This window comes from Rhinolophus sinicus, linkage group LG04 (genome assembly GCF_036562045.2).
Source record: "Rhinolophus sinicus isolate RSC01 linkage group LG04, ASM3656204v1, whole genome shotgun sequence".
NCBI classification, from domain to species: domain Eukaryota; kingdom Metazoa; phylum Chordata; class Mammalia; order Chiroptera; family Rhinolophidae; genus Rhinolophus; species Rhinolophus sinicus.
This window is the reverse complement of record NC_133754.1, coordinates 136663361-136686949: the sequence shown is the minus strand read 5'-3', so window position 1 is coordinate 136686949 and position 23589 is coordinate 136663361. Positions and strand designations below refer to the sequence as shown.

The 23589-nt window shown below is 34.8% G+C and overlaps 1 protein-coding gene across 4 annotated transcripts in view; it reads right to left on the bottom strand.

Moving 5' to 3' along the window:
* Positions 1 to 4038: 4038 nt before the first annotated feature.
* Positions 4039 to 23589, bottom strand: part of BRD10 (bromodomain containing 10) — an 82804-nt gene continuing 63253 nt past the window's right edge. For 3 of the 4 annotated variants that reach the window (XM_019727147.2, XM_019727149.2, XM_074330454.1), the window contains 3 exons: positions 15766 to 15881; positions 10166 to 10353; positions 4039 to 8360 (listed from right to left, as the gene is read on the bottom strand). In XM_019727147.2, coding sequence (XP_019582706.2) covers positions 4720 to 8360; positions 10166 to 10353; positions 15766 to 15881 — 3945 coding nt within the window. In that variant the 3' untranslated portion in view covers positions 4039 to 4719. The remainder of the gene's footprint in view (positions 8361 to 10165; positions 10354 to 15765; positions 15882 to 23589) is intronic. The other variant, XM_019727148.2, reaches the window with a different exon arrangement.

Here is a 23589-nt window from a genome sequence, read left to right as displayed (position 1 = left end):
GAAAAAAAAAATCCCTTTCTCTATCCTTCTCAATCTGAATACAGGTCTACCTCATGGATATTGCAGTTCAGTTGCAGACCACTGTAACACAGAGAGTGCTAATCTTTTTGCTGGTGGAAGGTCTTGCTTCCAATTTGTGAAAAAATGAAACATCTGTGAAGCATGACAAAACAAGGTTAAGCTTGCAGGGTTTTCTTTCTTCTCTACTTCTCCCATTACTGTCAGAAAACAGGTCTTCACACCACCTGGTAACTTCCTAATTGGCCTCCCAATAGCAGCTACTATTTATTATGTGGCAGGCATTGGGCCAAGTGTTTTACATAAATTATCTAATCCTCATAGCAATCCTGCAATGTCATGATTTTCATTCTACATGTGAAGGTTATTACCCTTGCTTCAAAAGCTTCAGTAGCTCCCCAATTACTTTCAGAATATTTTTCAGTCCTCTATCACCCAACCCAGACTATTTTTTAAATCATTGGTGCGCTTAACCCATAATATTCTTTTCAAACTCAATTGCTTTATTCCCCATATGCTTGTTTTTTTTTAATTGATATAACTGACATATACTGTTGTATTTGTTTTAGGTGTACAACATGACAGCATACGTATATATTGTGAAATGATTACCACACAGTTAACATCCATCGCCACACAGTTACAATTATTTTTGTGATGAGAACTTTCAAGATTTACTGTTAGGAACTTTCAAATATACAATACAGTGTTGTTAACTTCCTTGTGCTTTTCTAAGACCAAGTCTGTGTAGGCCCAGTTTTAAACATACTTTCAGTTCTAGCACAAATGTCACCTCTTATCTGAAACCTTCTTTGGCATCTCCCTGCAAAACTCTTGAGAGTTCTTCACTCCTCTATTTAAACTTGTTATATTCTCGTGTGTGTGGGTATGTGTGTGTGTGTGTTGAGAACAGGGATGGGACTTCACTCGTCAGTGTTGTTCCCATAGTATGTTCTGTATTTTATGGTTCTCAATAAATGTGTAGAATGAATTTATACCTCTTTGAATTTGAATTCATATTGATAATTATGCTTTGAATTTACTTGATAATTATTTTAAGAATATTGAAGATCACATACATGAAAATACATACTTTTGATTCTCTAGCACTTCTTCACATATTGCTTTTAACTACAGAAGTTTCTCACATTCAGATTTTGTCTCCAAGTAAACTAAGAACCTGAACTATGCCATGTCCTGCACCTTTGTTTATTGAGAAAGCATCAAGCACCACCCTGTGCATAATAAATGCTTGTTGAATAAATTAGTAAAATTATTTGGGGCAGATGACAACATTATAGTGACAATGAGACTTCAGGCTCATGTGATGGTAAAACTTCTGGAATGACTTATGGTAAGTCATTGTGTATCATCTGTTATAGTACGGTGTAATTTTGTATAATGTCCCCATAAAATTTCTTAGATCACTTTCAGAACTTGCCACATTGTCAAGCTTTTAATATTAAAGATTTCTAAATTCCCTCTCCAAGTCAATGCTATATTGGATCAAGTAAACATTTTCATTTATCTTAGTGTACATATTATAGACATCACTGCTTTAATCATAAAACTATTGATGTCAATTAATTGTTAAACATACCAACAAAATTGGAGGCTTTGAATGGAAGCAGAGATCTAAACTTAGTATTTATATACATTTTAAAAAATTATTTTTTTAACTAATCACAAAAATTGATTTTTGTGTGTGTGCAGGAAAATCCATAGGAGAGAAAAGAGAAGAGCTAACACATCAGAAGGAGATATATTATTTCAGTGTGTTTTAACTTAGCATTTAAAGTGATACTGAACAAACATCCAAACGGCCTAACGCTATACTAAGTGTGGAAATATACCCTTCTAGTATCGTGAAGCCTTTTAGGCACCATGGTGGTGACTTTTCTTTCTTTTCATGCATGCCTTTATGGATGACCTTTAAGGAATAGTTAATGATAACTGAATACAAAGAATTGAGGAATTTTACTTTGTACTTTTTGGCCAAGATCCCAGAAATCCACATGACCTACCACACTGGAAGCAAAGGGAAAAGAATTTGGCTTTCTGATTACATAAATCCATTAATTTAGTCAAATTTCTAGTAAAAAATGGAGTATTATTTTCAAAAAGTAAACTAGATCTTAAATAATATAGTTACCTAGATTTCTCACTCACTCAACTGTATTGGATGTCTACTGTGTGCCAGTCGCTGGGGTGACAATGATGAAGACCACTGACAAGGTCTCTTTGTAAGAAGTTACATTACATAAATGCATTACATAAATGCATACATAAATTTTTACTACAGTTGTGAAGGAGTGCTATGTCCTTTTCAATCTGTCCTCAATCTGTGAATGACTGCAATATCATGCTGCTGGCTGGGGTATGGTAAGAAGAGGGAGTTATGTAATACGCAATGACAACCTGCAATGGAACATTAAGTCAAAGAGAACAATGGAAAGAACTTGAGGTGTCTCAAACTGTCTAGGAATTAAAACAAACAAACAAACAAACACAAGCAAAAAACAGCACAATCAGCAAGGAGAATAGGTTGAAATGAAGCTGGGGAGGCAAGCTGGAAGAGAATGAAGAACCTTTTAAGCCCTAAAGGGGGAGGGGAGCACTTCACACCAAAAGGTTCAACAGATCACACAGAGCTTTGAAGGTCGTATTCAAAGTTTGGGTTTAGGAGTTAGAAAAGAATAAGTGGTTAATAATTAGTTTAGGTCCTTCACTGAGATTAAAGTTGGACCATAGGTAATTCAGTAAATTAGTTCCTGGAAGTGGCTTAGATAATTCTATTCAGACAAAAGATAGTTTTAGGTTGTTTTGTTTTAAAAGTTGAGCATATAAACAACAATCACTTATTGAGCACCACCTATGTACAATGTAATGCACTTCAACATCACCTACTTCCTCCTGAAATCCAAGGTTTTTCTAAACTGACAGGGAAAGGGGGAGGGTGTCTACAGAGTAGAACACAGATGTGATTGATAAAAGTACTGTCTTAGAGCATAAATATAGGTTTTTGGAAGCCTTTAGCAGTGAGGGAATACCTTCACTGCCTTCTCCATTTTGATAACTAATGCATTTCAATGTAGTTTCAAAGGAAGTCTTTAAACCTATTCTTCCCTACCATTTACACCCTAGACTATAACTCCATGTAATGAGGTTTAACATTATTATAAATGGAACGTGGATGAGTATAGTGCCCCAAATAAGATAATGGATATAAAGATCCAATTAATATAAAAGCTATCCTTTATTTAAAATGAGGCATATTCTGAAATACCACAAAGTCAAACCCTGAGAATAAGCTGACCCATAAAAACTGCTTTATGATGGAATTTAAGTAACTGCTCTGTAATAAAAAGCAAAGAGTACTTATAAATAACTGAAGGTGTCCACATTCGTTACTCTGAACTAAAAAAAAAAAATGTTTTTAAAAATACCATATTGAAAACTCTGTCACTATGAACCAACACCTTAATATTAAAAAAAAAAAAAATGGGGAAACTAGGTCAACAGTACATGCGACCTTTCTGTACTATCATTGCAATTTCCTGTGAATCCAGAATTATTTTTAAAGTTAAAAAAAAAAACGTATCTGGGGTGTATAAACAGAGTCTAAATAAGTTGGCTTGAAAGATTACTTATTTTGGTTAATGTAGAATTTGGTGCTGGACTGAGAAAAAAACTTAAAACAATGAACTCTAGAGTAAAATTTTATAACAGAAGTAATGTAAAATCATGGAAAAAGAATTTAAAGCATCGTGTTCAAACACGGGCTCTACCACCCACTAGCTGGGTGACCTTGGGGTACATCACGTAACCTCTCAAGGGTACTGTGAAAATCCAATGAGATATAAAAGTAAAGTTTGTAAACTGTAAAGCCTCGTACAAATGCTATTATTAATTCAAATTTCACAGCCTTAATTCATTTTTGTGAAGGACTGTCTTCATTTTATATCATATTTTTTCAGTGGAACAGAAACGCACTTTAAAAATGGTATCCAAACAAACAAATACAGCAACTCAGTTTATTACATGCAGATTCTTCTGCATTGTTGCTAACAGTTCACTGGTCCAAAATTACTAAAATACTTAAAAAACTATACATTATGTAAACAAAACATAAATAAGACAGCATAGTTCTTTGTACATATAGTTTAGTACAGGTTGTTAGGGATTTAGGAATATGTACAATTTTACAACATGGACTGCATTTTCACAATGCATAAATATATATATATATTTTTTTACAGAAACAAAAATAAGGTATCACTAATGACACAGAATACAATATCAAAGATACGTGCCCCAATAGTCCAAATTCAAGAAGAAACATGTCAATGTAAGTGTGCAAAAGGCTAGCTTACTCCAAACTAGTCAACCTTGACTTTGTTTAGTTTATGTTATACAGACAGGTAAATCCTGTCTACTTGAAACAACCTCTGAAAACATATTCATACCAATGAGTGAAATGGAACATATTTTTCCCTCCCCAAGAAAATAAAGTCTTGTTGCAAGCTAATGAAAAAATACATTAAAACACATACACACACACACACACACAAACAAACACACACACACACACACACACAAACTATGTATAGTATGTTTTCAACAGTATAATAAACAGTTAAAATTTTTATGGGAGTTAAAACAATGCCCCATTATTTAAAAACTGGCTCGTTTAGTCTAAATTCAAGATGCAGCTGTGTCAGGCTTCTCTAAGCCGGATGATTGAAAAGCAGGGAAGACAGAGGCAGGATTTCGACTGGCAGATACAACTATTTGAGAGAGAGATGAAGAGAGTGAAGAAACTTTAGATGCTGGAGTATTTATGGTATTCAAAATGGCTCCTTCTGGACTAACCAACAATTTTTTGACTGATGTGTCCAAATGAAACACTGAAGTGCTACTTGGCAGTGGAGGACTACTAGAGCAAATGGCAGAAACCAAAGATGTCTTAGCTAAAAGAGTAGCTGGAGGAGACTTAATTACTGAAGTCAATGACACCGTCGATACAGGAGGCGGAACAGAAACTTTAGCAGTTGTATTTACGATTTGTGGTGTTGTATGTACTGTGGGTAGAGAACTTGCATTCCCAAGAGAGTTTACAATTTTTGTGGAGGTTCTTAGAGACTGTTTTACAGGTTGTCCACTTAAAGAATTATTTGATGCTAGTGTGATCTTCTGGCCAGGATTATCTACTGGTGTAGGCTGAATGCCGTGGCCACTGTTAAAAACTAAGGGAGGTCCATATTTTGGATTAGTAGATATAAGGAGAACATGGCTGCCAGCTCCAAGACCTTGTGGTGGAACAATAAACCGGGTTCCATTAATCATGATTTGAGTACCAGGTGCCAAGGGTGTACTGGTGTTGATGACTATTTTTTGCTGAATACAAGGTTCACTGAACTGACCGCCCCCCACACCAGTTACATTTGATGGTGCTGTAGCAGTGTGAACAGCAGAGCCACCTGGAGTGGAACTGTAACTGGAGGTTGGCTTTACTAAAGCAGGGGACATTTGCTGGTTTGGCAGAGAAGAAAAATTGGAAATATTAATTATTTTACCTGGGTTTGGTGAAAGGGATGGCAATTCAGTTTGAGGTTTATTTGTGTTTATATTTGTTGGCACTGTAGCTGAAATCCCTGGTGACTGAAACTGGACAGAGGTCCGAGATTGTCTTTTAGAAAGAGATACAGAATGTGTGGTTCCTGGTACTGTTGCCACTTGTGGAACTGTGTTGATTATTTTAGGGGATATAGTCACAGGTGTAGGCAAGGCAACAGTAACAGGGATTTGCAAAGCTGATGTTAAACATTTAGGAGACACTGTTGGTTGTGTAGTTGAAATCAGAACAGATGATGCAAGATGTCCTGTTTTCACAGTTGATATAGCCACAGTGTTTCCGAGATTTGACGTGCAAAGTCTATTTGACAAAATAGGCATAATTCTTGAAGAGGTATCATTTCCACTGACTAAAACAGGAGGTCGTGTCCCAACTGAAGCAGAGGTTGAGGTCACTGAAAGAGAACCCAAAGATACATTTGCTCCTGTTACTGAAAACATGTTTACTGCTCTTGCTGCAGAAACCACTGATTCATTAACAGGAGTAATATTTTGACTCACAAAATTTGAGCTTACTGGAATTGAATTACCACTTGTTGACAATGGCAAAACATAGCCCTTGGTACTTTTTTCTTCTCCTTTGGGGGTTACCTTTTGCAGTATGTTAATTGATGGTACAGCTGGCACACTGCCTGAAGTATTTACAATTGCTTGACCTATGTTTAATCCGATTTTCACATCTTTTATCTGAGACACAGTTGGTGATGAATTTATTTTTATTGGTGCTCCCACTGTCGATGGAATCAGTACTATCTGGGGTTGTTCTGGAGCCTTAACATATGTTTTATTCAAGGGGGGAGGAAGAGTCTGTTTTAACGGTTCTGCCACAATAGTTGGGGTTGAAGTGCCACTGGGAACTGGAGCATTAATAAAAACTAATTTCTGGGCAGAAACACCTGTAGGTGTTGGTGCAGGTGTCACAGTAATTGCAGTTCCACTGCCAGAAGAAAGAACAGGTGGAGCAGACACAAGCATAAGTTTCTGAACTGTAGTCCCACTGATCACATCTCCATTTGTTGCTGCTGTTGCTTCTGATCTTGTAACAGGCTGACTTTTTGTGATATAATCTACTTGTTGCTGTTTAGTTGGAGTATGAATAACATTTGCATTGGTTTGTCCAAAATTTCCTGTTGATAGGCTAAGTATGCCTACTGAACTACTTGCTGTTGATGGGAGCAAAGTGCTAGAAGAAACAGAGGACTTTAAGGGAGAAGAGGGCGTGTGTGAAGTTTTATCTATTATGTGGGCCAAATTACCACTGTAGGAAGGTTGACCTAATGTGAGTTTGAGATTTTTCCCTAAGGACGGATTAAAGCCAGCTGGAATGGAAACAGAAGTTGGTGTTTGACCAAAAGGTGGGAGACTAGATGCAGCAGTCGTTCCAGACACTGGTGAAAAAGCAGAGGATGATGAAGTTGTTGATTTTGGCACCAGAAATGCCTGAAGCTGAGGAGCAAAAGTGAAAACTGAACTTGGAGATAAACTGTTGGGTGAATTTTGATCTGGATTGGTCTGTACTTTTACAACTCCAGTGTTCCCACCTCGTGTCCTAACCAGAATTGACTGTGAATCTCTTATACATACAGTTTTCAGTTCTTGCTTCACTTCAGAAGAATCAGCAGTTTGTTGTGCAAAACAGTTGAGGGAGCTACCAGGATTTGTAGATCCACTTAGTGTTGTTGCTGATAACAGAGGCTGAACTGTTGAGGAAATGGTGGGTGAAGCGATGGGCTGGGGGAATGTGGCTGCTAAAACTGCGTTCTTGACTTTTCCTGCCTCACTCTGGCTATTTTTAACTGGTGGTAATAAATTACTTACCGAGCTTACAGGTGGCAAAGGCTGTGGTCTAGCATTACTCAAATTTGACAAAGGTGTAATCGTCTTGTTGAAAACTGCATTAGGTAAATGCGTAGAAACAGCTCCTGCTGAGTTGGCAAGGACTGAGGCTAAGGAAGAGTTTGTATTTGCTGTCTGTGGGAAGGATAAACAATGTTGTTCTGTACCTTTTTGTTGAAGCGGTGGTATTTCTTTTGCAACTGCTCTCCCTTCCTTGTGCTGAATCACAAAATTCTTAGGCAGAATGAGAACCTGCTGCATGATTTTTTCTCCTGTTTTAGGATCTAGCACAGGTTGCATCTGAATCTTTACAGAGCTGTTATGAAGATCTATGGGCAACCACTGGCCACAGGGCATTTTGTATACCATCTGTAAAGGACCTTTTGTATTGGTGTGGCAGGTCAATGCTGGCTTTATGGGGCTTGCTTCTGGAGGAGATATAACTGGCTTTTCTATAGCAGAAGCACTTCTACCTGTGGAAAGGGGCAGTTGATTTGTTAAGGTCACTTTGTTCCCAATATTCTTTGCAAGCAAGGCCTGAATAGGTTTGGTCCCTTTTTGGAGAGTAGACACTGGTGTTGAATCCACTGAGGCAAATGACTCTGGCAACAGTGGCTCTGTATGCTTCGATGCATTCAAACAGTCAATCTGCATATCACTTTCCGCATTCTCAACTGTTGTCTCATTTGTGCTTAACTTTGCTTTCTTCCTTGGAGAAAGCTCTTTTGTGCTATCATCCAGATAACTGGTTTGTTTTGACTGTCGCTTAAGTGTTTTAGGCAGTGTCTTCAGTACATCTTTAGAAGGCAATTCCTTTTTCAACAACTTGCTTCTGGCCATAGGAAAATCTATTTCTGACAATTTCATATCATCTGAAAATTATAAAACAAGCGTTTTGTTAATATAAAACAGCAAGTGAATAACAATAAGACCAATTATAAAAAAGAAAGTCAATCTTTGAACTGGTAATTTATGAAGAAATCTATAGGGTGATTCAAAAGCCCCAGCACCACTGGTGGAAATTAAGGTAAGGTGATCTTTGACATGGTAATCTTGATATCATATGCATTTCCAAGAACAACCTATTATTAATAAGAAAATTACTTTTGGTCAACTTCTGCTAATTTTAAGACTACAAGTGCAAAAGGAAATTTTACCTCCTTAAAGAGATCAAACCAGCAAGTAGGGTTCAGAAATTTAGATTTGGAAAGGAATCTACCCTAATTCTCTTCTATATAGGGAAACCTTGATATTAAAGAGAGATGGTTCTCCATTATTTTATTTATTTTTAAAAAACTTTTATTTATTTATCTTAAGTGTTTTTCCAGGACCCGTCAGCTCCAAGTCAAGTAGTTGTTTCAATCTAGTTGTGGAGGGCGCAGCTCACACTGGCCTATGCGGGAATCGAACCAGCAACCCTGGTGTTACAAGCATCGTGCTCTAACCAACTGAGCTAACCAACCACCCCAATGGTTCTTCATTCTAATCTATTTTTAGAGACTCTAAAGGATGAACAATATCTAGCTTTTTTTGGTGTTTAATTATCCCAACAGTAAAATAAAATTATGTTCATATTTGGTTGAAGCAAGTTGACGAGAAGTAACTCTTTTCAATTTATCAAAGACATAAAAACAACAGATTAATTGATTTGTAACCATAAAATTTCATATTAACCTCTTATATAACTAAAGAAAGTTATTTAACTAGATTTACATAATCATAATATTTGATGAGTTGAAATGAATTTCAGATAATCTAATCCAGGCTCTTTTAGTAGAACTGTGTGTCTAAACGATGTGTCTAATCTCAGGTCTCATTAGGCCATCAACCTTGGTCATTCCTTATAAAAAAATCTTCAAAGTATTAGGGACTCATCAAGTTCCATTTAAAGCAAACATCATAAACAGTGCTTCAAAAACAGTGATAATAAAAAGAAGAGGATGGGCCGGCCTGGTGGCTCAGGCGGTTGGAGCTCCGTGCTCCTAACTCTGAAGGCTGTGGGTTTGATTCCCACATGGGCCAGTGGGGTCTCAACCATAAGGTTGCCAGTTCGATTCCTCGAGTCCCACAAGGGATGGTGGGCAACGCCCCCTGCAACTAAGATTGAACATGGCACCTTGAGCTGAGCTGCCACTGAGCTCCCGAATGGCTCGGTTGGAACGCATCCTCTCAACCACAAGGTTGCCAGTTCGACTCCCGCAAGGATGGTGGGCTGTGCCCTCTGCAACTAGCAACGGCAAGTGGACCTGGAGCTGAGCTGCGCCCTCCACAACTAAGACTGAAAGGACAACTTGACTTGGAAAAAAGTCCTGGAAGTACACACTTTTCCCCAATAAAGTCCTGTTCCCCTTCCCCAATAAAATCTTAAAAAAAAAAAAAAAAAAAAAAAAAAGAAGAGGATGAACCTATTTCAAAGGAATTGAAGACCAAGGATGTGTGGTCTGTAATGAGCAATGATACACCTACAGTTTGGGGTCAGGCACTGGCTCCAGAAACTCCTGGAAATATAATAATGACTTCAAAGAATCTTTTAGAAGGAAATAGTACACCCTCAAAACATATCAGATTTCCCCAATCAATATACGTCATTAACCAGATTATCCTTTATCTCCACAAACGATATAAAAACTTCTCTTTGTGGTTCTAGTGTTGATTTAAAGAAAGTTTTAATGCCTACCTGAATCAAAGTGATCTTTCTCCAGGATATCTAGAGGTTCTGTTGAGTCTATAGACTTACTGATTTCTATTTTAGGAGATTCTTTACCAGGATCTCCTTCACCTTCTTCAGTAGTCCATAGTTCTCTAGTAAATTTTTCATGATCAGGATGTCTTCTGAAATCATCATAGTCTTTCTTTAGGCGGCTCCTGAAATATATGTTTGCCCAATATAACAAACAATACATATGTATTAAACTAACTTTTAACATTTTAAACTATATATTAAAATATTTTCAATTAAGTCACTAAAAACTGTGTTTTAATCTCAAGTGTGTCTAAGAGGCTTACTTAGTTCAGTCTTGCCAATTATTATTGTTCAAGAAGACAAAACCCAAGGTTTAAGGCATAAGACACTGAAAAGATTATATCTGCAATTTCAGAATAAAGTGTTTGCACATACCACCTATTTGTCTTCCTAAAGGCTGTTGTTAAACCTAGTAAATGAGAGAAAGGTAATTTTTTTTCTAGGTACATTGGTAAAAATAAATTTTAGACAGTCTTAAAATTATTATAGTTTAAAAAGGTCATTTAAAATAGTTAATCAAGAAATTCTAAGAAATGGTATCTATTATTTTTTACTATTATACAGAGAATAACAAACAAAAAACTCCATCATTTAATCCTGAGAGTAATTATACCTAAACCTTTGGGTCTCTCTAGAAATACTTCTTTATTAAGCATAGGGAAACAAAGCTGAAAGATGGTCTTCGAGATCCTTTTCACAAACAAACATAATGGAAAATTTCCAAATGATCATATGATGTTGTAGAGATCCTTTATTATTCCTTTTGCTTTCAACTGACTTTCTCTATTCTACCCCTAACTTTTATCTTTAGCTTACCATTTTGCTTGTTCTTTTAAAACAAAATCTGAATGTACATTCTCCAACTTATATTTGCTACAAATTCTTGTGCATAATGATGTTTAAGTCTCACCTCTGTTACTTAACAGTTCTAAGACTTTGGGAAAGTACCTTAAGCTTTGTAAGTGTCAGTTTACTTATTTGTACAATGGGGATAATAACAGAGCTTACCTCATAGTATGTGTGGCACATAAATATTCAATAAATGTTAGTTAATAATTACTCTCAATTTATTTGTTTTAAATTATTACTTAAGGGTTTTATGGAGATGAGGGCTATAAGATACTAGAATGTGTTACACCAAAGGATAACTGTAATATGAATTTCCTTTTAGAAATATCTACGCAGGAGTCGTATAATTTCCTCCCTCCTCAGTCGTTTCAGCTAGTGACTTTGATTATTTCAGTGAAAAAAGAAACAATCAGACAAGAACTTTCACAAGTCATCTGCAACTTAAGACCTTCATTTGTCCTTATGTTCTTTGTCTTCCTATTTAAGCTAACCGTTCCACTTAGGCATCCTCTCTCACCTCTTCAAGAATATGACTCTACCAGTGTCCCTTCCTTTGCTTGAGTCCATTTTTGCCTCTCTATTAGATAATTTACACCAGGATACAAACATATTATTTCTACCATTAAAACAACAACAAAAAGCACCACCTCTTGACTCCAACCTGTCCTTCTAAGCACTGCCCTATTTCTCTGCTCTACTTCATAACAAAACTCAAATTCCTCTCCCCTAATTCTCTTTGACCAACTTCTCTACCCACACAGGTAGCTCATCAAGGTCATCAATGACCTCCATGTTGCCAAATGCAATAATGAATTCTTAGTCCTCATATTCCTCAATCTACCATGATCAGACCTCTTTCTTTACCTGGTTTCCAAGACGCCACTCTTTCTATTGGTCTTCTACCTATCATACTGAACATTCTGCTTTTCAGTTTCTTCTGCTAAGTACTATTCATCTCTACCACCTCTAGATGTTGGAATGCTTCAGGGTTTTCAGTCTATCTATGCTCTATCTATGCTCACATAACTAGGTGATTTCTTTTCCAGTGTCATATCTTAAATATAATCTATATCCAGACAATTCCCACTTCCTACTCAATAACTCTAATTAGATGTCTAAAAAGTGTATCAAACTTAACATGTTGAAATCTAAACTCCTGAACTCCCTTTTCCCTCCCAAACCTGTTACTCCAGTTTCCCCTATCTCAGCTAATGGCAATTCCATCATTCTAGTTGTTTAGGCTAAAAATATTGAGCATCATCTTTTCACTCCTTTTTTTTTTCTTTCTGACACTCCATATCCAATCCTTAAGCAAATTCTATCAATCCTACCTTCAAGATATATCCAAAATCCACAACTACTTGCCATCTGCTCTGCAACGATAATGGTGCAAGCCACTGTCATCTTTTTTTTGGCTTGGATTATTACACAGTACAACTGATTTCCCTGCTTTCACCTTTGCCCCACTACACTAACCTTAACATAGTAGGCAGAGTGAGTGCTTGAAAACGTAAGTCAGATCATGTCCTTCCTCTGCTTAAAACACTCCAATGGCTTCTCATCTCAGTCAGAGAAAAACCAAAGCCCTTAAAAGACCTGCATGATCTGGTGACCTTTCCCTGTACTTCTCTGACTCTTCATTTTTACCACTTTCCTACTCACTCACTCACTCTGGTTACACTTTCCCCTTTGCATTTCCTCTAAATGACAAGCATGTTTCCAATCTTAGGGCTTCTGCATCTTCTTTTCCCTCAGATAACCATATGGCTCTCTCCCTCATTTCCTTTAGATCTCTGTTCAAACATCAATTCATCAGGGAATATACCTGACACCCCGGTAAAAGAGCAATCATCATCCCATCCAAACCAGACATTTTATACTTCCCTTACCCTGCTTTATTTCTCCTCATAGCACTTATTACCATCTGACATTTGAGTTTGTGTTTGTTGTGCATTAGAATATAAGCCACAGAAGAAATCAGTAACAAAACAAAAACTGGAAAATTCATAAATTTGTGGAAATTAAACAACATACTATTAAACAACCAATGGACTAAAAAACAAATCATAAGGGAAATTGGAAAATACTTATAAATGAATCAAAATGAAAACACAACATACCAAAATGATGGGACACAGTGAAAGCAGTGCTAAAGAGAAATTTTATTAACTGTAAATGTTTACATTAAAAAACAAGAAAGATCTCAAATCACCTACCTAACTTTATAACTTAAGAAACTAGAAAAAGAACAAATTAAACCCAAAACTAGCAGAAGGAAAGAAATAACAAAGATTAGATAAATGAAATAGAGAATAGAAAAATAAAATCAATGAAACCAAAAGTTCGTTCTTTGTAAGGCTCAATAAAATTGACAAACCTTTAGCTAGAAGGACTCAAAAAAAAAAGAAGACTCAAATGATTAAAATCAGAAATGAAAGTGGGGCCATTAGTACCAATTCTGAAAAGGATTATTAAATGAACTATGAACAACTATATGCCAACAAATTGGATAACCTAGATGAAATGAAAAAATTCCTAGAAATATAAAACCTACCAAAACTAAATCATGAAGAAATAGTAAATATGAATAGATCTATAACTATTAAGGAGATCATATCGATAAACAATAAAATCTCTCCACAAACTAAAGCCCTGGACCTGATGGTTACATTGGTGAATTTTATCAGACATTAAAACTGAAACGGAGGAAACGTTTCCTAAGTCATTCTTTGAGGCCAGTATTACCCTGATGCCAAAGCCCAACAAAGACACTACAAGAAAACTACTGACTAATATCTCTTATAAACACTAATGCAAACAACCTCAATAAAATACAAGCAAATGAAGTTCAGCAGCATATTAAAAAAATTATACATCATGACCAAATGGGGTTTATTTCTGGAATGCAAAGATGGTTTAATATGTGAAAACTGATTGTCATATACCACATAACAGAATGAAGGAAAGAAACCACATGATCATCTCAAGTGTTACAGAAAAAGCATTTGACAAAATTCAATATCCTTTCATGATTAAAACAATCAACAAAGGAGGAATAAAAGGAAACGGCCCTTAGATGAGGCTAAACGGGGTCAAATATACAGTGATGGAAGGAGAACTGACTCTGGGTGCTGAACACATAATGTGATATATAGATGATGTATTACAGAATTGTACACCTAAAACTTACATAACTTTACTAACCATTGTCACCCCAATAAGCTTTAATTAAAAAAAAATAAAAATAAATAAAAGAAGGAAATGGCTTTAAGAAAAGCCATACATGAAAAACCCACAGCAAACATACTCAATGGTGAAAGACTGAAAGCTTTTCCTCTAAGCACAGAACAAGGCAAGGATGCCTGCTTTTGCTACTTCTATTCAACACAGTACTGGAAGTTCTAGCCAGAGCAATTAGGTACAGGCAACAAAAGAAAAAATAGACAGGTTGGACTTCATGAAAATTAAAAAAAATTTATGCATTAAAGGTACTATCAACAAAGTAAAAAGCTAACTCAAGGATGGGAGAAAATACTTACAAATCATATATCCAATAAGGGACTAATAGCCAGAATACAGAACTCCTAGAACTCAACAACAAAAAAACAAACAAGCTGATTCAAAAATTGGCAAAACTCTTGAATAAACATCTCTCCAAAGATATACAAATGGTCAATAAACACATGAAAAAATATTCAGTATCACCAATTACTAGGAAAATGCAAATCAAAACAACAATATACCACCACTTCATACCTGTTAAGATAGCTCCTATAGAAAGAAAATAACAAATAGTGGTGAGAATATGGAGAAACTGGAATCCTGTGGGTAATTGGTGGGAATGTAAAATTGTACTGTCACTGTGGAAAACTCAAAAAACTAAAAACAGAATTATCATACGATCTGGCAATTCCATTTCTGTATATACCAAAAAAACTGAAAGCAAGGTCTTGAGATATTTGTACATCCATGTTCATAACAGTATTATTCATAACAGCTAAATCATGAAAGCCACCCAAGTGTCCACTAACAGATGAATGCATAAGCAAAATGTTGTACATGCACACAATGGGATATTATTCCGCCTTAAAAAGTAAATTCTGACATATGCTGCAACATGAACCTTGAGAACATTATGCTAAGTGAAATAAGCCGGTCACAAAAAGACAAATATTGCATATTATATGAGGTACTTAGAGTAGTTAAAATTATAGACAAAATATAGAATGATGGTTGCCAGGGGCTAGGGGAAGGGGAGAATGTGGAGTTATCGTTTAATAGGTAGAGAGTTTCAGTTTTACAAGATGAAAAGAGTTCTGGGGATGGATAGGGTAATAGTACACAATATTATGAATGTATTTAATACCTCTGAACTGTACACTTAACACTGGTTAAGATGGTAATAAATTTAGTTTATGCATTCTACCACAAAAAAACAAACCAAACCAAAAGGAAAAAAAAAAAAAAAAAAGGAATGTAAGCCACAGAGTAGGAGTAGGAGTCTTGAAAAAAAAAAAACAGTATTTTTTTCAGGGCTTAGGAAGTTCCCTGCACATAGAGGGCACACAAAATATCTGCTGAATTACAAATCAATAGAAAACTACTAAGTGATTCCAGGATATCTTCACATAATCCTTATTTAAGAGTTCTAAAATAAGTAAAATAGATTATAAAGCTTGAATTACCTGTTTCTTTGAAAAGCTTTCAATAACTTTGGTTCCCATGGCAGCAATTCATTTAAAAGACGTATCAATGTACTATGCAATTCTTTTACAGCTTGCCTCCGATGATACCATTTGCCCTAAAAACACAATTTTAAAAGTAAATCCCTTAGATTTAATCTAAAAGTGAACGTCAAACCTTCTTTTCTGAGTAAAAAACAAAGCACCAATACCCGTCCAAGTGTCTCTTCTTTAGGTTGCAGAAAGGAGAAAAGTATCCTGTAGTAAATCTTATTTGATATATTTTAAAGATTGTCAATTCTACAGGAGAAATTAAAATCCATTTAGTCAAGACAAAATTTTTTTAAAAGTTTGTAATTGGGTCAACTGTAAATATTTTAATAAATAATTTACTAAATACAGTATGTCACATTTACATAAATTCATTAAATATGTAAAGGCTATGGCTCACTTCTGTAAAGTTTTTCTATTTTTTCCAAAGAGTGAGGGAAAAAAAGAAAAGTCAGGATTGTTATCATCGAAAAGCAGTCTTCTTAATAAACTTCCTTGGGAAATTTTACAATTTTAAAATGTTTCCAGCACAGAAAAGCAAACAAATGGTCACCATTTTCAATATTATGATGCTACACTAAGAGTTACTAATTACTAACATCCTCTCCATTTGCTAAGTATTACCTGAAGTATTTCCTTCATATATACAGTGTGGGGGGGGGGGAGGAAGAGAGAGGGAGGGAACGAGTGAGCATGACAGCGCACACACACTCTAGCTGTTAAGAAAACCCTTCTGAGGTATGTGCATTTTAGTCTCACTTAACAAATGATGAAACTAAGGCAGGCTCACAGAGATTAAATGATTTGTTTAAGGTCTTATGACTTGAACCCAGATCTGTCTGATGCTGAAATCCATGTTCTTAGAACTATATCACTATCTCTTAAAAACTGTATCACATAAATTCAGTATGACATAGGTTATAAAACCCGCTAGTAAAAATATACCATCAGTATTTTTACTGGTATTTAAAATTATCCAAATACCATAGGATAAATAAGTTTATGGAAGTTGTATCTCTAGGTACCCACGTCTCCCATTCTCCACAATGTTAGTGTACACCTATCCACATCACCATCATCATCATTTACAGTTATGTAACCATTCGTATTTTTTTCTGTAACAGCTTTGAGATGTAATTCCCATATCATACAGTCCACTCATCTTATTTCTTTTATAACAAAAGACACCCAACTGTATGTTACGGATCACATTTAGCATGCATAAAATCAGATTTTATCCCATAGCAACTGTTGAGTCCATTTGCATGCATGTAAAACATGAAGGCAGAAAAATTACCACTCCCTAGAGATTTATGTATTCTAAATCTATACATAAATTTCCCAATTGTATATATATCTGAAAGCTTCAACATTTCAGTCATGGAAATTTTAGTCACATACAAACCTAAGTATAGTTCCTACGCCCCCAAAACTTTGTGCTTTGAATCGACAGAATGTTTATACACATAAAAGTAAACAACTATATTTCTACCCTTGAGGGTTTTTTTTTTTTAAATCTTGGAAGGGAAATTCTTTATTAGAAGAGTAGGAAGATGTAGGATTTTATGTGCATATGAATATAGAACCTAGGCTCACAAAATGAATATAGAAGAACCTAGGCTCATTAACTCTGTCTCTTCTTAGTGGCATGACAAATCATATGGTAAAAACAACTTTTGAGAAAAGTTTACTTTGTATAATATACTAACCTACACAGACATATCTTCCCTGTTGTCAAATGCTTTCTAAAAGAACCCAACTTCACGAGTTATACTTCAAACTTTTATTTTTTCTTGAGGAAATGTTATAAAATAGTATAAAGTGCTTACTATAACCCACGAAAACAAAACTATTAAACAATAAACAATAAAATTGAACAAGAAATAACTTTTATCCAGGGAAAGCTAATTGAGGAATGCAAAAAGACAAATGTCAGCCACTGTAAATCCTTTGTGGAATGGGGGAGGGTTTTATTTCAATAAACAGTAGAAAATAGAAAGTGGAGATCTGTTCCCTTAACGAGGCATGTCAGCGTAATTTTTCTAGTTCTTAACTATTATTTGGCACAAAAATGAAATGGTGAGAGTAGAAGTAAACTTTTCCTAGGCTAAACAGAGCAAAAAGAGGAAAGGAATGAGGAATGAAAGTGGGGAGAATATCCTTTTTCTGGTAAAGTTAATTGAATAAGTGTTAAAAGACTAGGGAGTACCAGGCATGCTACATTCTTTTTAATTAGGGGTTATTTGGGGAAGAATGGCAGATGCAGAGTTAACCTGGGCAGTAAGGTTTCTATTATCTAGATTGGTGGGGTGGTGATGGGGTGGGGAAAGCAGAAGGACTAGCAGTATTATGGGATCTTAGGACTAGGTAGATGAGGCACAAAAGGGGAGACTGTGTAGCTGGATGTTATTTTAAGACATTTGTCAGCTGTGTTTATGTCTCTAATAAATTACAATATTAATTTTTTGTAGAAAAGAGTTTAAAAAAGATTAGGAAGATTTCACCTTTTGGTTTTATTTTGGTTATTAGATTTTAATTAATCCATTGCCCAGAAAATATATTACTGAACTAGCCGACTGTATACAGGGGAAGGGGTCATAAATATTAATCAGAGAATAGATTTCTAATTTTCACATAATTCTGTCTTACCCAACGACCTGCTTGGGAATGTCTACGGCCTTCTAACAATGTATTTTTTGGCTTTCTTCCTTTTCTTTATATTGCATATTCCCAACTTGGGGTAATGGTGGTATGGTATTTCATTTACATCTGAAAATGCATATTTAATCATTCTGTATTTGGAAAACAAAAAGTCTATTATTTACATAACAAAAATTACAGAGTAAAGACTGATAAAATGTTTTGACTGGAAGATACATATAAATAATACATTGACCTTGACAGAGGACATCCCTCTACCCTGCCATGGGGCATGCGCATCCATTGTTTTTAGGTTGATCAAAAGGGAGCACAGGTTTTAAAAGTTCAGAATCACTGCTCTGGGATTGGTATTTGAGGTAAGGTGCTTTAACTACTGGACAGCAAAAGAGAAACTTACATTGCTTATTTCATTTATCATCTTCTTTGGTCAATACAACCCAAATGGTATTAAAATATGTCCCTTTCTACCTAGTGATAGTCTCAAGAGTGTCACAGTATACAATGGAACAAATGTAAAGAGAAGAAAAATTATGAACTTTCAAAAGTCAGAGATGGTAACAACCTACCTTAACTGCAGTCTAATATAAAAATCTACTTATGCTAAGTGAAATAAGTCAGACAGAAAAAATCGAGAACCACATAATTTCACTGATATGTGGTATATAAAACTGAAAACAACAAAAGAACAAGACAGAGAAACAAAAACTCATAGACACAGACAATAGTTTAGTGGTTACCAGAGGGTAAGGGGGAGAAAAGAGGGTTGTAGATGAGGGTGAAAGGGATCAAATACCATGTTTCCCCTAAAATAAGACCTAGCCAATCAGCTATAATCAGCTCTAAAACTTAATATGAGACCCGGTCTTATTTTACTATAAGACTGCTTTTATATTAAGTTTTGCTCCAAAAGACGTATTAGAGCTGATTGTACGGCTAGGTCTTATTTTTGGGGAAACACGGTATATGGTAATGGACAGAGAACTGACTCTGGGTGGTGAACACACAATGTGATATATAGATGATGTATTACAGAACTGTACACCTGAAACCTATGTAACTTTACTAACAGTTGTCACCCCAATAAACGTTAATTAGAAAAAAATCTACTTAAAATCAAGTAACTATTTTCTGAACTTTAAATCAGGTCATTCACTACAGCTTTTCTTACTGATCAACTTCATTTACATATATGGATAATGGAAAAACTAAGAACACTTATCATGTTTGTCCTAGGATAAAATTATTAAAGCTAAAAGGGAACTCAAAGGACAGAATTTTTATAGAAGGAAACTGGCTAAAGTAACATACAGGGAAGTACTTGTAGACAGAAGTAGACTTGAGAATAGAATTCTAGGTCTCCTCAATGCTAAAATCCCCTTCCTTCCATTGCACAATGCTCTCTCTCTTGGCCTATACAGAAACAATTCCGAAAGAAGAAAGAGACAGTATTTTGTAAATACCTGTATTTACATGTAGGTATCTATGTAATGCAAAAATCAAAATCTTAAATAGTGATCTAAAATTTAAAAGTGAATTAAAAAATAAGGAAAATAGCAAGTTCCCCTATTTTCAAACACATGAGAGAATATGGATGCAATAAAAACCAGAAGGATTCTTACAATCTTTATCCGCACTAATCAATAAACATGGTAGGTAGAAGGAGTAGTAAAAGGTCATTTGTGGAACAGTGCTATGTTTCTTTAATAAAACATACATTAAAAAGCTTTATAAACAGGTATCTGACTTTCTTTATAAACAGGTATGTGAACGTGGGGATAAATGAACTGTTTTCAATGTTAGAATTCTATTTCCAGAGATAAAAAATATTTTCTAAGAATCCTAATGTGTTATGTGAACTTAATAATTCAAACATTTACTGAAAATCACTTTTAAAAAGAGAGTAATTTTTTAAAATGAATTTATTATCAAGTTTAACATAACATAGAGTATGAATTTCAAGCATACACCATGGAACCAAAAGCATACAATATGGTTTCAATTTGAAGCTTACCTTTCAATACTTTCTCATCCAATGTCCACAGCAGCTGCAGATTGCCAGGTCCCTTTCCAGGAGATGCCCCAACTGTCAAACAGTGGAGGTTTTATAACCTCATGGGAATTACTACAAAAAGGAGCTGGTCTATGGTCACACGATAAGGTCTTTATTGTATTATGCAGTTTTATAAGTTTTAAATGTGATACATTAATAACCTAAGGTATCATATGGAAAAGAAACTTTAAAAAACTTACAAAACTACACAATATTGTAAAATGAAAAGCTAAGTCTGCGTGTGTGAAATGAGTGGGGAGGGAAACTTACCTTATAACTAAAGAACAACTCCATTCTGCTGCGGTAATCTGGGATGGGTATGACAGCACCAGCATAACGCTGGCTGGGGTGCTGCAAGGAGAGGGAGTTGGCAATCTACTGATGCTGGGGACATTGGTCACCTAAAAGGAAGAAAGAGAAAATTTTAAATTCCACATCTATTAAGTATCTCACCACCATGGCCATATTTGCACATATCGATAAATTTAGATGGTTTGAATGTTAAACTTAGGTGAAAATAACTTTTTTACACAAACCATCCTGTTACTTACATAGGTTTTCTTATAACATTAGATCTAAACAAAAATAGGTATTAACAGTTATATGAAGGAAAAATTAAAATCATCTATAAATATACAAAGAATGGTATTTTAAAATTGAGAGGGCATTATTAGTGCTAAAAAATTTTTTTTTTGTAAAAAAGAACAGAAACATGACGGATATAATAAAAGTGTACCAATACTATTTTTCTCCATGCTTTTACTTACAAATATGTTGTTAGAGCACAGAAACATGGATCACGTGACAATTTTTTTTTTTTTTGCACACTTGGGTCTTGTCCCAGACATAAATACCATGGTGAACAAGGGACTAAATAACAATATAGCATGCTTCTCAAATAAAATGCAAACAACTTTTAGAAAAGTCAAATGGATCTGTACACAAAGAATTCTCATTTAAAATCACTAGCAATATCCAACGGAAGGTTGCAAATAATTAAAACTCATATGTATAAAAACACACAAATCAAATCAACTGTAATTAACTGTTTTAATAAACTAATCATTTGACATTTTCCTAGTCTAAGTAATATTAAATAAAAAGGTAATAAATATATATTTTTTCTTATTGCTTATCTTAAGAAACTACCACCACATTCATAAATTCCTGCATATTCAGTTTTGGAGGTAAAACATTGCATTCATCTTGTTGGTAAACAGTTCCTTGAAAAAGTGTTAATAGTATGACAGTATAGTGAAATGTCTGCATGTTAATATGGAAAAAGTTAAGCAGTATTTTAATACTGCCAAATGTTCTAATATGAACTATCATATACTAATATTTTCTCTTGAGGTACTCTCACACATTTTCAATTAAGACTAATTTAACAGAAAAGGAAAGCATTTATACTTTATTTTAAAGGCATTCCACACTGAATAGCATATAAAACATTTCCATTATATTTCTAAATTAGAATTTAATTATAAAGTATGAAGACAATTACATCAACACTCACAAGTTTCAGTGTCATTTGGCTTTGTAGAGAGGAAAAACTTAATTGCATAGTGAGGTAATCACTATTATTGGGGAAGAAAATCTAACAATATATATGTAACTGACAGTATCTAGCTATTTTTATTTACAAAGAAGAAAGAATTGTTTTGGAAATTAACCACTGGCTGAATATGTGAATTTGATAATTTTCAGTAAATTGGTGGTCAAAGAAACTGATAAAATTTTATCAGATCTATACCTGGTATCAGAAAGGTAGGCTCTGCAATTCACTGTACAATCTGAATCACTTAAGTAATGTTACACTTGGTATCATCAGAGTTCCAAGTAAGTGAAATTAAGAGTGGGAATATCGTAAAAGCAGGGACACTATCCTACTTATTTTTACTTTCAGATTCTATCACAACACTTAGCACAGAGTAGGCCCACAGTAAGTATTCAAACTTCATAGGTAAATTTCTTAGCTAACTGAGTGTTTCTCCTTAGATGTAAAAGACTTAAAAATTGATAGAAATGTTCCTAAGATACATGTCTTCCAGATTTTCTGAATATACAGTGATTATAACTTAACTGTTGATGACCTGGGTCATCATTATGGACAAATTAATGTGTTGTATTTTAACATAGGGACTGTCAGGCACTGTTCAGGTTTCTAGGGTTACACTGCTACGTTATTAATTATCAATATGTTTGGACTCCTAAGATCTGCTTTTGTAGGTTTTTTTCAATTGTCTATCAGTGTTTCATGCTGTCAATAAGTCTGCCTCAAACTGCTCTTGCTTTAATTAAAAGTTCCTACTACTTGTTAGAATTATATCTTTACTATGTAAGGAATCACTTTTCTATTTTAAAGTACTAGAGTATTTACGTGTGGACTCTCTGCCCTCTACGAAGGCTACTTTCTGCTTGCTGCTGGATTCTGGGTTAATTTTCCTTCAAAATATAATGTATCATTTTTTTATTTTTCCGAAGGCTCTGGTAAAACGGTAGGCAAGTTTTATTAGTGTTCAATCCTCTCAGTTTTGTGATGCTATTTCCCACTTCACAAAAAAGACACTGAACTATTTTACCTCTAAATTTTAAGGTCTTTCCAAAGATTTTGGTATCTTCTGTAATATAAAAAACGAGAATGATGTGAAGCTCTTTTTTTTTTTTTTTTTGGCCTTAAGCACCTCAAGGATTTAAATTCATTTTTTTCAGAACTCTGGTCTGTGAAAGACAGTAAAGTAACTATTAAATAGATGATAATACAGATTTTCTTGGGGCTTTGAAAAATATTTGACATTTTAAAATTGTTACTTGTATTTGAATAAGAATGTGCGATTTGTAATTCAAAAGTTTAAGGCAAATTATAAAAGCCACACTATGCAGCTCTAACTTGAGAAGACTCTGTTGCCTAGTTCAATTCTTCCTTGAAGCTCATTCCATGGAATATACAGCAATTCTCTGCCTAATGTAAAAATACCAAACAACTCTTTTCCCTTTTAATTGGAACTTTCTTTGGAAGAAAAGAGGTTTGAAGTCTATCTTAAATCCTGCTCAGTGTTGAAGTG